At 38.4% G+C, this 16,131-nt stretch overlaps 2 protein-coding genes across 11 annotated transcripts in view; both read right to left on the reverse strand.

Moving 5' to 3' along the window:
• Positions 1-257: 257 nt before the first annotated feature.
• LOC309688302 (galectin-4-like) lies at positions 258-5,594 on the reverse strand. Of its 3 annotated transcripts, XM_082503927.1 has the most exons (16): positions 5,489-5,594; positions 3,868-3,956; positions 3,373-3,577; positions 3,035-3,148; positions 2,562-2,585; positions 2,448-2,474; positions 2,297-2,332; positions 2,160-2,189; positions 2,010-2,045; positions 1,874-1,903; positions 1,728-1,763; positions 1,553-1,579; positions 1,423-1,452; positions 974-1,062; positions 718-883; positions 258-583 (listed from the first exon to the last, which is right to left on the reverse strand). In XM_082503927.1, exons 1-16 carry the CDS (start codon positions 5,528-5,530, stop codon positions 437-439), a joined length of 1,128 nt encoding a protein of 375 aa, XP_082360053.1. In that variant the 5' UTR covers positions 5,531-5,594; the 3' UTR covers positions 258-436. The 3 variants fall into 3 exon arrangements, with proteins under 3 accessions (XP_082360053.1, XP_082360054.1, XP_082360055.1); XM_082503928.1 differs by lacking the exon at positions 2,562-2,585 and having other exon boundaries at positions 2,448-2,495; XM_082503929.1 differs by lacking the exons at positions 2,010-2,045; positions 2,160-2,189.
• A 993-nt stretch (positions 5,595-6,587) lies between these two features.
• Positions 6,588-16,131, reverse strand: part of ryr1b (ryanodine receptor 1b (skeletal)) — a 67,287-nt gene continuing 57,743 nt past the window's right edge. For all 8 annotated transcript variants that reach the window (XM_082503918.1, XM_082503917.1, XM_082503916.1 and 5 more), the window contains 17 exons: positions 13,857-13,938; positions 12,455-13,764; positions 12,289-12,371; positions 11,793-11,985; positions 11,467-11,553; positions 10,963-11,217; positions 10,733-10,863; positions 10,294-10,336; positions 10,068-10,201; positions 9,920-9,980; positions 9,682-9,828; positions 9,445-9,579; positions 9,153-9,309; positions 8,843-8,907; positions 8,655-8,755; positions 8,426-8,477; positions 6,588-8,295 (listed from right to left, as the gene is read on the reverse strand). In XM_082503918.1, the coding sequence (XP_082360044.1) occupies positions 8,200-8,295; positions 8,426-8,477; positions 8,655-8,755; positions 8,843-8,907; positions 9,153-9,309; positions 9,445-9,579; positions 9,682-9,828; positions 9,920-9,980; positions 10,068-10,201; positions 10,294-10,336; positions 10,733-10,863; positions 10,963-11,217; positions 11,467-11,553; positions 11,793-11,985; positions 12,289-12,371; positions 12,455-13,764; positions 13,857-13,938 (3,132 nt within the window). In that variant the 3' untranslated portion in view covers positions 6,588-8,199. The remainder of the gene's footprint in view (positions 8,296-8,425; positions 8,478-8,654; positions 8,756-8,842; positions 8,908-9,152; positions 9,310-9,444; positions 9,580-9,681; positions 9,829-9,919; positions 9,981-10,067; positions 10,202-10,293; positions 10,337-10,732; positions 10,864-10,962; positions 11,218-11,466; positions 11,554-11,792; positions 11,986-12,288; positions 12,372-12,454; positions 13,765-13,856; positions 13,939-16,131) is intronic.

Below are 16,131 nucleotides of genomic sequence, written 5' to 3' on the forward strand. Positions count from 1 at the left end.
CTGGGCCATCTGACCTCAGGAAATCACATGATAGGGTGGGGCTAGGTTTCACAATGAGCTCACCTGAAACCTTGGCTGATTGTGATCCACACCCATTTTCACACCTTGGCTCATGTGATTAGGTAGAGGATCATTAGGGGGTCCATTGTCCCTCTCGGTGGGTTACTCCCACAGAGCTTAAATCTGGGACTCTCCACCATTTGACTTTGAACTGAAGAAGCTTTGCATAAGAAATAAATCAATTAATTCATGAATCATTAATGATTTATTAATTCAGTTAACTGGTATAAACAATACAGCAGATACTGAGGTGACATTTGATCTTATTGAGATATCTGATCTCAAAGCAGGTAAGAAACTGAGATAAGCAACTCTGTGGGTGACATAGTTTTGAAAGTTGCACAAAATTATTTATTTTTTGGGGGGGGGGGGGGTATCAGAAATGGATGTAGGAGATCTGCACATCGCCTTCTATGTCCAGCATGTCGATCTCATTGAAGGACTGCCAGCGATGGGAAAAGTCAAACAGGTGCTGCCCGTTCACAAACACCTTAAACCTCTGGTTTCCACAACGGATTGACATCTGAGGGACAGAGGGAAAACTTTTGAATGCTGACACACAAAGTTTTCTAGAATTTGCCAAAATCACATTAAAATTTGCTTCTAAAATTCATCATAAGGACTTGATATTACGACTGCGTGACTGATGTTACTTACATCAAAGTACTGGCCCTCCATAAATGGATTCATGCTCATTTCTCTCTCCTCCTGGCCCCAGTTTCCTCCAATCATACTGTTTCTTACAACAATTCCTTCCCTCACTCTGGGATTCATGTGGAAAGCAATGTCTCGAGATCTGCTCACCAAAAAGTTGATCCTTAATCTGAAACACACATCCATGAGCGTTAAACATTCATGTTAGCACTTTAGTACTGCACTAGAGATTTCGGCAAGTAGTCTTAAAATCACACACTTGTGTGCTCCATAGGGAACCATGCCTCTGATGATGATGGTCCTCTTAGGGAACATCCCTCCTGGGATGATGTTGGAGTAGGGCACAGGCTTAAAAACAAAATGAGATATCTTATATGAATATTACAGTATTACACAGTAACACAGGTGGCCTAATAAGAGGTGTACAAAACAGTGATTGTCAAACTTTCTTTGTTATGCATCATTTCAGAAACCAACAAAAGTTCAAGCTTCACAACCCACATGCTTTTCTTAGTCATAATAATAGAAAAGGTCAAATTGAACATTTTCATTAAACAAAGTTCAGCATGTGAGCTTGTTTATGTTCTCTAAACAAATCATCTTCATTTGACTAAATTCACCTCATATTTTCAGATTTAATCTTTCAATATAATACCCGTGGAGTCAGTGACTGGACTGAAAGTTGAGTGTTATGCAAATTTTACTTACAGGGTTGTAGACTGGCTGCCCACTCATACCCTGATTAGTAGATAGAAAATATGAGTAGGTTTAGCAAATGTGAATATATATGAACTGTGTATAAAAAGAACGTGTCGATTTTTTTGTGCATTGTTCTCACCGGCAGATTTGAGCCTGGAAAGTTGCCCTTAAATAATAATAATAATGATATTAATAATAATAAAAAGAAATACAAAAACAAAATGAAAATGAAAGATAAATGAAACTTAAATTAAGATTTTTGTCATAAAAATTCAGCTTGCACAGATTATTTAAGTTATAACATAATTCAATACCCCCATTCCACCTCCCATGCCTCCTGGATATCCATCCTGCAAGGAATCAATCAGAAATTTTAAAATTACTTTATTCTGTTACATATGTGTGACCTGCATTTTATATAGCAAATGTAAATCTGAGGAATAAAAGTATTTTTTTTTACCCCCATGTCACCTCCTGGATATCCTCCTGGCTGAAATGTTCAAACATGTTTGTTTAATGATGTGTGTACTAGCATGTTATTTGAAAACTTACAGTGGCCTTGTCAAAAGAAAATATACAATATTCAGTACACTTACTCCCATTCCTCCTCCCATTCCACCTGGGTAACCTCCCTGGATGTCAAAAGAAACACAGTGCAGTTCAAATGTGCAGACTTCCTCTCACTACAGATCCAGTAATATTTAAAGAATCTGAATGTAAAACATGTTTCAGTAAAAGTAACATACCCCCATGCCACCTCCTGGATATCCTCCTGGCTGAAAAGTTCAAATATGTATGTTTTACCATTTGCGTACTAATGTGGCACTTGAAAAATTACAGCGATCTTATCAAAAGCAAATGTTCAGTTACTCAGTACACTTACTCCCATTCCTCCTCCCATGCCACCTGGGTAACCTCCCTGGATGTCAAAAGAAGCACGGTGCAGTTCAAATTAAATATATGCACACTTTATCTCACTACAGTAATATTTAAATAAACAGAATGCAAATCACATCTGAGCAAAAGTAACATACCCCCATGCCACCTCCTGGATATCCTCCCTGTTGAAAAGCAGGGAATGACTGTAATCATGAAAAAGCTGTGGTAAATTAATTTGTATCATTTTGATATTACATATATATACTCACTCCCATTCCTCCTCCCATTCCACCCTAAAAAGATCAAATAGGGGGAAAAATGAATTAAAAACAAAATCTTCACAAAGTAAGTGCTGTTGACCATAATAATGATTAAACACAGAAGATTGTGTTGTTTGAAATACAAGGAGAAATCTGGCATATTGATAGAAACATACATATTCATTCATTCATACAAACATATTTATTCATCTGCTAATTTCACATTTGTAAAGAGATGACTTTTAAACCCAGCAAAACATGAAAGAAAAGATTTTTCTGAATATGATGCAACACGTTCTTTTTTAATTATTCCCATTCCTTCATGATACCTATGCATGCCCTATTGGGCACATAAGCAGAAATCCTTAGCCAACAGCTGCCAGACTTGTTAAATCTAAACTTTTGATAATTTTGACTTAATTTATTTTTCCCAGCAAAGCCCGAAGCATCAATGCGGAAGATTCACGGAGCTGAGGACTCACCCCAATAAAATTAATCGTCTGGATGGAAACATCTCCTGCAATCTGCAGCCCACGAACTTGCTCCATAGGGATGCGGTGTTGAAAAGTATGGAAATCAATCCCATTTACTTTAATCTGCAACAGAATAATGTCATATTTGTGTTGGATTAAATCAATAAAAGAAGCATAAGTGGTAATAATATAACTGATCACATACTGACTATAATACCTTACAATTATATTATACTGAGAATAAACCATTTATTGAGTCTTCATTTACAGCTTTTACATGAATAGATTTTTACATTTTTACATACATAGAATTTGTTTTCATTGTCTGTACAACAGTTTGTCCTGACCTGGTAGCCCTGCAAAGTAACGATGATGACCATTTCAAAATGCTCTCCCTTTCTAAAAGGCATTTTGTGAATCTTGTCCTCTGACCCCCAGGATCCATTCTGACAGGTGTTGAAGACCACCTTGTCCCTGCCATCAAATCGAGGGTTGAAGTGTAGGGCAATGTCGCTGGATTCAGATTCTCCACAAATCAGGTTGATAAAGAACCTGCCAATGAAAAGAAAGAAAGAAAGCAGATAAGATTAGGAAACTGTAACTGTTGTAAAAAAGAAAAAGAAAAAAAAGAGCTTAATATGTTGACACAGTGAGGTATGTGCAGTTTTTACTCTGCCCGTTAATGGACTATGATCCTGAATCACTGCTGCCTCTTGGATATAAATGATAAATCATAGCTAAAGACAACCACCTTGGAAACAGACAAAACTGTTTAACAGTTATTGACTATAACAAATTTTCGGTAAAGTGTATAGGGTCACGAGTTTATGTCTTCCCCTCACCTGGTGATGTGCTTGGGAATGGTCCCCTGGATATAGATGGATGTTCCTTCCCTCAGCCCTCCATTAATAGGCCCTAGATAGGGTATGTCCTGTGCCAGGGACAAAATATTAAGTAACTGTAACACAGCAACACTGTGGAATGTACGCACTTCATAGTCCAAATGTCAGTCATATTATGATTAAATCAAGTTACAAATTACTTTGCAGTGATTAATTACAGTACTCTAGTGTTATTTTGAACAATCATAATATATTTGTATATATTATTAGTGTAGTTACTAGTTAAATGTCAAATTAGGATTTAATGTACAATAATATTTGATGCATGTAAAATATTAATCAGGCTTTTCTATTTGGTTTGTACCAAATCTGTAAATGTATTATTTGTTTCAATGAAGCCAAAAGAGGCCCAGCATTTCAATATTTATACAAAGGCCTGGGTAGTATGGACAGCATTGTGAATCTGTCTAGTGTTTATCTTATTTCACAACAGTTCTTACTCTCTCAGTTTGGCCTCTCTCTCTGTTACTGGGCATGGCAAAACACACACAGTCCATGTATTATATACACTGTCTTCCATAATTCTTTGGAAAAATACATAATTTTTGTATTTTTACCTCAGTATACACCACAGTGGACAAGTCTTAAATATGATTAATCAATCTATTAACAAGCCATGTTCAACAAAAGGGCTGAAACAGGTGACCCTGAACTCTCCCTTAGTTATGGTGCAATAGGCCTATTCTGCTGGGGACTTTCCATAATGCACTGCGCGTTTCTTTCTTTGTGTGTTTATGCACAACTTTGAATGTTATCGCTAGTCATTATTAATCTATGACTCACTTCCAGTTAATGTTCTGCCCTGTCTTTGTCCCCTCACCCATAAACAGTCATGGTGGATGGGTGCCCGAGCCTGGTTCTGCTGGAGGTTTATTCCTCTTAAAAGGGAGTTTTTCCTCCCCAAGTGCTTGATCACAGGGGGCTATCTGATTATTAGGGCCTGGCTGGGTCTTGAAGCGACAGCTGTCGTGATTTAGAACTATATAAATACAAATGAATTGAATTTAGCTGTATATCCTGACCTATACTTCCTTATGGGTCAGATTGTTTAGTCTATCCTTCTACTAAGAACCGTGACCAGTACTATGGACAATTAGAACGTTGTTTACTTACTCCTGTTCTAAGTGTTATAAACTTTCCTAATCTCATGCCTTCATTAATGTCCCTCACTTAAAACGTGTCATTTTTGGGAACCACTGGAAAAAACTGAATAACTAAAAAGAAGATCCAACTAAAAATACTAAGTCTTTGCTATCATTTTGTGGTGTCACTTTTTTGGTTTCTCCTTACAAAAACGGCCGACCTTCCATTGTGATATTATCTGAATTCTCTAACAAAGTATGTGATTGCACTTTTGAGTTAATACATTTGCAAAATCCTGTAATGGTAATGAAACTATGAGAACCTAAGGACAATTTATTACATCTTCTCAGCATAAAATTCACACAGTGCCACAGGCTCAAATATTATTGTTATTAAATGAACAAAAACAATGACGCTTGTTTAAGACCTAATAGAAAAAAACATATTTTTGTGGGTATCAGTGCGTGCAGATACTTACCGGGCTATAGATTGGCTGATAGCCAGGAGGAGCAACAAACATGGCTGCAGTCAGTAAGATGGGCGAGCAGAACAAAACAGGAGAACTTCACCGAACACTAATACCACCCAGATGCCTTATTTTATACAAGCAGTGAGGGAGGGGTAGAACAGGGTACCACACCCAGCCCTGCATCACTGTGTTTACTTTGGAGTAACATGATGCAAATAACCTTTGCCCCTGCCGAGGAGTGGCACTTGAAAGAAAAAGACTGAGAATGCATTTGTGTGCAGCTGTGCAAGGAAAAACCAAAATGATGAACCAATGAGTATCCATTCTACAGGGTGGTGATTCATTCTATGGTCCTCATTCTATTTATGGTAGACCTGATTAAATTCATACTCAATACATGATGTACAATGATGTTTGTTATAGTGCATTTTGTAGTTTGTGTGCAACAGAATTCTTTTGAAATAGAGCTGTATGTATGAATAAATTACCTCTGGTACACACAGAAACCTGATATCATAAAACAGAACCGTAGAGGTGTGTACTCTAAGTATGATTCATTAAATATCCAAACAAGGCTATCTGCTAAAGCCAAACAGAAGCACAAGTAATCCTTATCTCCCACTCAGGTAACCTCATAAATGTACGCATACATACTACATGGAGGCGTTAGCTTAATCCAGCAAGTGCTTTGTAAAGTAAACACACTGAATGGTTGTGTGGTTGAATGTAGACCCACACAAATTCATTCAAAGAACAAAACTGTCACAGTAATACATGGGTGTGTCCTGCTTAACTAAGGACTTTTCATATTTGGTTAAGTTAAAGTTTTTAAAGACACCATCAAACCTATAAAATCTTTCATCTAATAAAATGTAAACTCTAGCTTTTGCCACTTCAATGTGTAATTGCAAAATGAAAATCAGTGTTATCGCCCAAAAGAAATGCATGAAGACTGCCTGGCTCATCTTACTGGAGAACAACCTTGTGAGACCAAATATGAATGGAATTTGTAACTTCTAAATACAAGGTAACATGAAGAACAAATCTGGGGAGATGTACATCCAGAAACACACAGAAGCTTGCACGGAAATAAGGAGACATCTTCACATTCTCCTTAAAATAGTCTGTTTATTCTGTATTGAAACACAGGGTTCAGTCAGAGGACACTCAGTCAAGTGGAAAGTAGTGATCTCTATTCAGTTCCATAACATCAACTGCTTCTGATAGGGCTACAGCAGCAAATGCACACTTCAGAGTCATCAGCAACCAAAATACTGCTCTGTATTTGACATATAATAACATTAAATACAAGATGGAGAGTAAATGAGTTTTTATGTGTTCAGGAGGAGGCGTAGTGAGACAGAACGGTCTGAGATCAATGCATCAAATTTAAATTGAGAAAATAATTCATATGTTGAATTCCTAAAAATACCGATCATAAAAACCTAACTAGCAAAAACAAAAGCTAACTTTCTCTTCTGACTGCAAACTGGGCATATAAACCTGTGTAAGACCATTTCTCTTCACCACTGAGGATGTCACAAACAGGACACACGTGTCCAACAAAGTAGCAAGGGTCATTTAAATCCCTCAAAGCCCCAAATAAAAATAAATATATGTATCTATGGTTTAAGTAAAATATGTCTTTTCATCAAAAAGCGTCCAGGCAGCCTAGTCATTCCTCAGTTATACAGATGACGCTTTGGCCAAAGTGTATACGTTAGATACATTCATTACTTATTTTAATGCACTGACAAAAACTTATTTGTGCATAAAGTGTCATAAAACAGACTGTTGGCCAGAAATACAGACGGGCTAAAACGGTCGTCTTCAGAAGATCTGATCTGCATATAAAGAATAAATAACCTTGGCATCCTCTTATAGTGTATGTGTGTGTACATCATCGATATCTTATATGGCACGGAAACACCAGCAGAGATTGGGCACCACATACATTCAGGGATGCATTGTAAGACTTAAGAGTGCCAAGTAGGTTCGTCTGTACAGCTGATTCACACCGGTACATGCCATGTACTGATGTCAGTGTGTTTTTTTATTTTGGCAAGTCAGTTCAGAAGTTTCTATTCACGATTGCTTCTCCGAAGACAAGCTTTGAGAGAAAAAGAGTGAGAGGCGGCCAAATATCTTTACTGCCCTCTCAAGGATCTCAGAAAAATGACTGCGAGCTGCTTTTATTGCAGAAACACCAACAGTCAGACATGTAATACCAGTCAGCAGCAGCCATGTACAAAAAAAAATCCTAATTTTACAAATAATATAAATAAAATATCTCAAAGAAAAGTGTTGAAACTGAAAATCTAAACGAGATTGCTGAAGCAGTGGCTTTGCTATAGGCACTAAAACGTTTACAGCAGTAGCGACGAAAGAGCCCCATTTGAAAAGACACAACTGATATGCAAGGCAAACTATGTATATTTCACAAAAAGGCCATGTAGTGTAGTCATAGCAGAATAAAAAGGCCCCTGGCTTCTTGTATCTTCTTATGCCTCACGGTTATTACTCTCCCTTTCTTAAATAAGCTCCAACAACATTCTGCTGCAGGTGGTACAACAGTGCAGTCAAAGTGTGCATAGCTTTAACAGAGGAGAGAACTGTGCAGGCAAAGGACAAAACTAAGACATAGATATGTTTGATCTTAAAATTTCATATCTTCTCTCTCCTCTCTTTCTCCATTGGATGCAGAGTAAAGATTCATGACTTTATCCAAGCTGGTCCTCATACTGCTTCCTGAAGCAGTCTCCAGCAGGGAAGAAGTCCCAGCATCGTTCCTGGTACATCTTCCACACATATGACTCCTGAAAAATGGTGCAACGTTGGTGAATGCCGACTTTCAAAATTAACAATTCCAAAAAATACTAAGGAGGCCTGCACCTTTGTTTTTGAAACATCAATATTTGTCTCAAATCAATCCCTATATTTACTCACCTGTCCTGTGTGTTCTGTTTCATCTTTATTGATTAAATACATCAAGAAGAACCTGAAACAGAAACACAAATGAGACTTGACAGAAGTCAAAATCATTAGCATTAAGGGGTTAAACATGATTTTCAGATTAATACAATTAGCACAAATATCTGCTGATTTTCTATTTTAAATAACAGAGTATTATGTTTAATGGCGTGAAAGTCACATCTGTGTTTGTAATGCCACTCACATGTAGTTGGCTAAGTTATGCTCTTCTAAAGTGTGTGTCTCAAAGCCGTGCGGCGTCGTATCAAAGTAGTCACTCCCTATTCCACAGATGAAACACTTTGTCTAAAGGGAGAAAGGAAACTTTATGATAAACAAAATCATGTCTAGTAGTTGAAAGAGAGATGTAGGTTGTTTAAAATTAAGCCTTACCTCCATGTCCTCTCTGACTTGCTCCTGCTGGTCTCTCAGCTCTCCAAATGCATCAATGATCAAACCTGAGAGACAGACAAATACTCTTTTTACCCTTTTCTAATTTTTGTAAAACAGAAATATCTTCTTCACTTGTGATACTGCACAAATAGCTAAATGCTACATTTTTCAGTGTTAAAACTGGCTGTAAATGCCATTTTCTGTTTAGACTTATGCTTACAGCCATTTGTATACAGTTTGCAGTGAAATTGCAGTGCCCTGTGTCATGATACGGTGGTTCAGTAAGCGTCCACAAATAACACAAAATTACCCTGGATGATAGCCAGCAGGATGACAATAACGAAGAAGAAGAATGTAATGTCAAAGACAACGCGGTAAAGCTCGTATTCATCACCAGCTGGGTCCTCAATTTCATCTCCTATGCCACCGCCAGCTCGCACACCAACGTACATGTGGAAGAGGTAACACTGCAGGAGGAGGTAAAGTCAGAGGTCAGTTTAGATAGCATAGTAAAGCCGACCTCCAAAAAATCATGCTGGGTGTGTCCTGAAGTGGGTTTTTTTGCTTTGTTGTTTTTTGTGGGGGGGTTGCCCTTCACTCACAGTCATCATGTCATCACACTTCATGTCCGGCTCATCCTCGTCTTCACTCATGTTGTAGAACTTGCGGAAGAAGTTAAAGGCCACCACAGTGTACAGGTACACCACCACGGCCAGCAAACCCACTGTCATCACCAGCTGCAGCGAAAGGAAGGAAAACAAAGGATCTAATGTAAAAAAACAAAAAAACAAAACAGGTCAACTGAAAGCCCGATTACGTATCTTTAGCAAAAGTGTAACCTGTTTGCCGTTGTGGGTGACGGAGGACAAAATCGTGCGCAGGGTTTTCACGCCCATTGCAATGTCAACAAGATGAGCAGCAAAGAAGAAGTTGTTGTAGTGCCCAAGCAGAGACATCAACATGTACCAAACCAGGTAGAGGAAAGTCTAAAAGATATTTAAAAAATGCATCAGGAAGACCGCATTCAAAGCAGATTCGCTTAATGTTTTAATTACATAAAAACTTTCTTTTACTCACATTATCAGTGAAGACCACACCATTCTTCCAGATCTGGTATTTGATGTCAATAGATGTTATCCTGCACAACAACAGACACATTTGCCCTTATGCCTTTTTTAAATATAACTCTGTAAATGATATTGATTCATGTAATGCGTGAGCTTACCAGCTGAACATTGAGGTGTCAGGTTCAGGCTTTTTTCCATGGCTCATGGCGCTGACATCAAGAGAAGCCAAGTCCATACCAAGCAGCTCCGCAATTCTCTCTCTGCCATAAATGTCCCCATATTTATCCAGAACCTGGAAATCACATACAGATGTTGAGTTGAACGTCGTACTTCAATATATAACTGCAAAAATGTGGCTGACAAAAAAAGACAAAAAAGTCTTACCTTTCTTTTCACAAACTTGTCCCAGTAATTGTTGGGGAAGGTTCTGCACAATGATAAAAACATTAGCTACAGTGTGCTCAGTTTATCTTATTTATTTGAAACTCTGGAGCCTCACACATTTCCTTTCCAGTTTTGTACAGATAAATATCTTCCTGACCTAAAACCCTGTTTGTTCTTTTTTTCTTTCCTTATTTTCTCATTGCCCAATCATCTTTCACTCTTTATCAGCTCATCATCTCTCCTTGCTCTCTGTCTTCTATCAGTGATACTGTGATTTTACTGCACAACCATCTCTAGTGTTTAAACAGGATGCTTTGAAAAAGAGAAAATACCCAGTGAGTGACAGTTCTCTGGGCAAGAGTGCCTTGTTGTACCAACCTGGTACTAGCAGGTTCTATGTAATAAAGTATCACGAATGATACTGAAACATGGGTCTTACGGAGTGTTGAGCACCAGTCTGTCCCACTGGCCCTTGATGTCATCGTCCTCAGGCTGCTCAGTGACATAGAGGCCATCGAACTCCAGCTTTCTGGCCAGTTCTTTCTCTCTTTTGAAGATAACCAGAGGGACCTTACAAAGGTGGAGATGGAGCAGATATACCGCATGAAACCTATGAAAACACACCCCTAAAACTTTTTTGGAGTAAAGAAAAGCAAATCTCTCACACACCTTCAGGCAGTTGTAGCCAATGATACAGAGGAAGGAGATGATGGTGTGAACAATACCAAAGAAAGCCATTGCTGGTTCCATGTAGCCAGTGCTCTCTTCCAAAAAGTAGTACAAAGGACCTTCTTCATCATCATCTTCCCCTCCGTCATCTAATCCTGATCCGTCTTCCTCAGTACCGGAGCCTTCAAAAATCCCAGAACCCTCAAAGAGACCAGAACCCTCAAACTCCTCCTCACCTGGAGGCGTGTCAGACACCTAGAAAGGTCATAAAAAACAGCAGTCCTCAGGGTCTTGGTAAAGCTTCTAAGAATATTTTTACTAAAAATCTGAAAGAAATATTTAAGACACGATCACAAATATTAGTTGGTGCTGATGTATAAATGTGAATATGCTTATTTTTATGCACGTAAGACTCCAGAACTAACAGATTCTAATAACTGAATTTGTAATGCACAGTGCTACGTCCCAGGTGTCATGACATCAAATTATTTAGTCAAAACAGACCTTGTAGAAGAGCAGGATGAAATTGAGAGCGAAGGCAATGAACAGGGCCAAGAAACGTAAATTGTAGAAGTTGCGAGAAAGGTAGTTCTGGAAAGAAATAAAGAAATTAGCAATAATGCTGTGATAAATGCCGATAAATGCACATGCTGATAAGGTGTCCTCCATGAGTTACTAATCACAAAAGTATACTAGGGGTCATTTTAAAAATGTTCTATGTATGAAACTAATCTCTAGTACACTAGCTGAACATATCAGACTCATTTTCTAGTACTCATCATGGCAGTTAAAATACATTCAACACCATGCTGAGAGAAAAAGCTGCTCACCATGAATTTAATCCTCTGAACCTCCAGCTCATTCCACAGTTTAAAGCCCTCCTTATCAGATTTCTTGTCCTTCTTCACTTTGGTCTTCACACTTATCTCTTCTTGTTCCTCAGGCTCTTCCTCCTTTACCTCGGGTTCAGGCTCTGCCTTCTCTGCTTTCTCTGCTTTCTCTGTTTTCTCACCATTCTCGGTGCTTGGAAAGACACAAAGAAATTTAAGCTTGGGAAAACAAAAATAGCTTTAGACTTTTGGCACTGTTTAAAATGTGATTAAAAACTCAATACCTACAAGGGTGTACGCTATGTATGTGAACAGCTAACAAAACCGTGCAGAGTTACAACTGTTTTTTAATCAATAACATCCGGAAATTGTTTATAATTGCACACATGATAGTGAATTCAGTGAATTGAAAATATATTATGTTTAATCTCAAGGACACATTTTAAGCAGATCCTGCTTATTTTTGACATCAGACTACAACAGGCAAACGTCTTACTCTGCTTTCTCGGTCTCCTGAGGAGCCTCTTCTTCGTGTTCAACCTTTTCTTCATCTCCTTGTCCTCCTACTGCAGCAGCCAGCTGTTTTAATTAGTTTACAATTAATTAACCAGTTACTAAAGAGTGTACATATTAATAAACAACTATGAGAGAGAACAACCCACCAGTTTCCTCTTCAACAGTGGAGTGCCCTCTGGAGTCGGAGGTTCTTCTGGTGTTGTCTCTCCCATGTCTCCAAGTCCCCCAGGAGTATTAAAGCCAGGCAACCGTCCACCTTCTCTGTCCTCACCATCCTCTTCTTCCTCCTCTCCACCCACAGCATCTATGAGGTCTGCCACTCCATCTGCATCTTGGACTTCCCTAGCACCTGGTTCAGGCGGTAGGTCCCCATGAACTTCATCTTGGGTGGGATCAGGCATACTGGCCAGGATCTCTGTGACTGTTATCTTCTTGGCACCCTCTACTAAGCCTCCACCAAACAGTGCCTTCCATATTAGTGTGAAGAAACCCTTGCATATACTATAGACAAAAATCAGGATGCCCATCAAAACAGTGTAGACGAATGTAACCAGGCCGATAATCATGTCCTTTACCGTCATTTTTCGAAGTTTGCGGTATCGACGCCGGAGGTTACGGAAGGTGAACATGTTAAAGAAGTTAACCACGCTCTTCAGAAACTCTGCAAAGGCAGAAGCCGACTCCGGAGCTTCACCCTCACCATTTCCTTCATCTCCTTCTCCAGACTCTCCTTCATCTCCTCCACCTTCCTCTTCTTCTTCATCATCTTCTTCTTCTGCACCATCTCCCTCTGGCTCAGAGATAGATGCAGCAATGTTCATCTCAAAAATGGTGTCCTCACAGAAGTTCACAAACATCTCCATTTTCTCACTCTCGCCACCCTCGTTGACCACATCAAAGATGAACTGCCGCTTGGACTCTCTGACTTGAGGCATCTCCCACTGATTGCGGTTCTCCTCACTGATTTCAAAGTAAATGCGTTCGATTTTCCTGCTGGCTCCCATGATCTCGATACGGCCAAGGAAAGGGCGGAAATAGTTGAGCACGCTCTCTGCTTGTTCCAGGAAGTTCTGAAGGCGAGTGTCATGGGGTACATGCTCTGACAGGTTTGTGAGCAGAACAGCAATATTGAAACCGATGTCTTTTGCTGGCTCCTGGAAACGATCAGCAAACTCCTCAAAGTTGATCATTTCATTCTCATCAGCCTCTGAGCACGAGAGGAGGAACTGGATTTCAGATGGAGAGTATTGCTTCTGACTGTCCATGGCCTTGGAGAAGTCCTTCTTTGAAATAAGACCACGTGGATCAGTCACATAATCACGGAACGCATCAGATGCCACTATATCCTTGAGCTTGAGGAACATGTCGAAGAACTTAAGGATCATCTCCACATTGCTGGAGGACTCCACCAACATGTCAACCATTTGCCTGGCAATGGTACCATTCACCACATTGCCTGATAGCAGTACAAGCAGAGATGAGATAAGGACAATAGAATGTATCTGACAGAAAGAAGCAGACATGATCTGATAGTGAGGAGTAGCTTACCTTCAAGCAGTGACAGAAGCATCACTACCATGTCCTTCTGCAGATCTAAAAGCTCCTTCAAGAGACCAATTTGACTGGAGTCCTTCAATGGAGCCAAAACGTATATACCAGAACGCAAAGACACAGCAGAGAGACAAGCTTTTTAAAGGGTATTGACTAAAAAAAAGCCATTTTTTGTATACATTACAGTTTAAACTGAATATAATTTGCTTTTTTTTTTTAAACGTAAGTGAAAGGCACTACCTCAGAGTGTGATCTACTCCAAAAATGATCCTGGGGGTGCATTTTTGAATAAAGAATATGCATTTTTATATAATAAATTGTACACTGAATGTGATAGGATGTGAGACAGAAACACAGGAAAGGGGAAGGAAGAAAATGGCTCTTCTAACAGCCTTAATTTGAAAAAGAGACTGCAGGATGGACGACAGCCATATTTGCAGATGCTAATCTTATCACTCCTGAAGGCCTGCACCAGCTGATATGACAAACTTCAAATGTTTATCATAGGTCATAGTGGCTGTCAGGCTGGTGGAGATCTAGAGGAAAAGGATGTCATGCAAGCCAGCAAAAACTGCTTGCGAAATCAGAGTTGTACCGTTTTAAACAGCTTATCATCTACAGCAAATGAAACAGCTAAATGAAGAGAGACAATACAACACGTTAAGGCTTTAAGGAGTAAAGTGAAATGAATCCCTCAAAGAAGAAATAATTAATTCAATCACAATACATCCGGAGACACTTAACTTACAAAAGTGTAATTACAGTTTGGTGTGTAATAATCATCGAGGTCTAAATCTAGCACAACTAAGTGAATAACTGTAACTTTGGCTTCTTTAACAGTTGAGACCTAAAATCTATATCATTACAATAAACGCAAAGACAAAATATGAAGTGCTGCAGAGAAAATACACAAAGAGGCACATGTAGATGGTGCAGGCTATTAAGCAACTTATTAAAGAAAGTATTAAGCATGAGGGCTTTAAAAAAGCATGAGGGGCTTTAAATGAGATGGATTCAGTGTGAAAACACAGATTCTTACGCCGTTTCGCTGTCCAGGATCGGGGTGCATCTAACAGAGTTACACATGAAAATAAAACTGTTTTACATTAAATGTTTACTTTGTTTTTGGATTGTCTCAGCATGAATACTATCTAATGTTTTGTCAGGCAACAGCCTCCATTTCAATAACCAAGACAGCATATATTGTTCTGGAAGTTTTTTTTGGCGTAGAACTTCCGAACAAAACTTTTTTTAATGTATGTGTTTTGTTTTATCTAAACCTGCCTAAACAAAGTACTTGTACAGAATTAATTTTCAGGAGAGTCATATGACATAAAAAATGCCTTTTAATCAGTGGTGTCAGTAGCAATAAAACAGCCACACAAAATTAGGTTAGTAAACACTGCAGCTTCTTATAAACCAAAACAAATGAATGACAGTAGACATGTGTTATTGAAAGCAAACACCCAAAGCACAATCAAATAGCACTGGTAGTTTAACTTTATCATACAAAAATGTAAAGTAGGAAAATAGAAGTAATAGAAAGGAATAAGTGTATATTTTTTCAAGTTGTTTCTGCCAACTTTAATGAAGTTCATATTATTCGGGGAATTCTAATTCCACATTAGACTGAGTGAGAATAATTAGCTTTGCTAATGTAGTAGCCATCATTTCTGCAACTCTGAAAATGTTTTCATATTTCTCTGGGTGGAAATCTAAAATGTCAAACAAAGTTGTTGAATCGATGAACATAGCTAATAAACGTGTAGGTACAAGACAAATACTGTATGCATGAAGGAAGATGATCTTGCATTTCTAATTTAAATTTGGTTACAATCTAACTAAAACGTAAAGACAGTTAGACTTAATATATAGACAGATTACTTTACCAGGGACAAAATTTGCAAGGTTTAAATATCCTTTGATATTTATCAGACAGTTAAATATCAAAAGACTCATCAAAGTGGCAGAAACAATATGACTAAAAAGGGAGGAAACGGTTAAGATTTTTTCTAAAGTTAAACCTGAGAGTAATCAAACAAATACATACTTTTCTCTGTAGGAACCGAGAGAGTGACAGTTTATATAATTAGCATAACAAAACAGACAAATCGACAACAATTTTTATAAACAAGTACGTTTAGATTATTATAGAAAATAGTTGGGGTGGGGGGGTGGGGGGGGTGGATTCTAAATGGAAATTATTCCTGACACCGGGAAATAAAAACTAAAAAAGAAAAAGATTGAAAATTAATGACTTCAATGGCATGTT

The sequence above is a fragment of the Aulonocara stuartgranti genome, assembly GCF_965226115.1.
Source record: "Aulonocara stuartgranti genome assembly, chromosome: 14".
NCBI lineage: Eukaryota > Metazoa > Chordata > Actinopteri > Cichliformes > Cichlidae > Aulonocara > Aulonocara stuartgranti.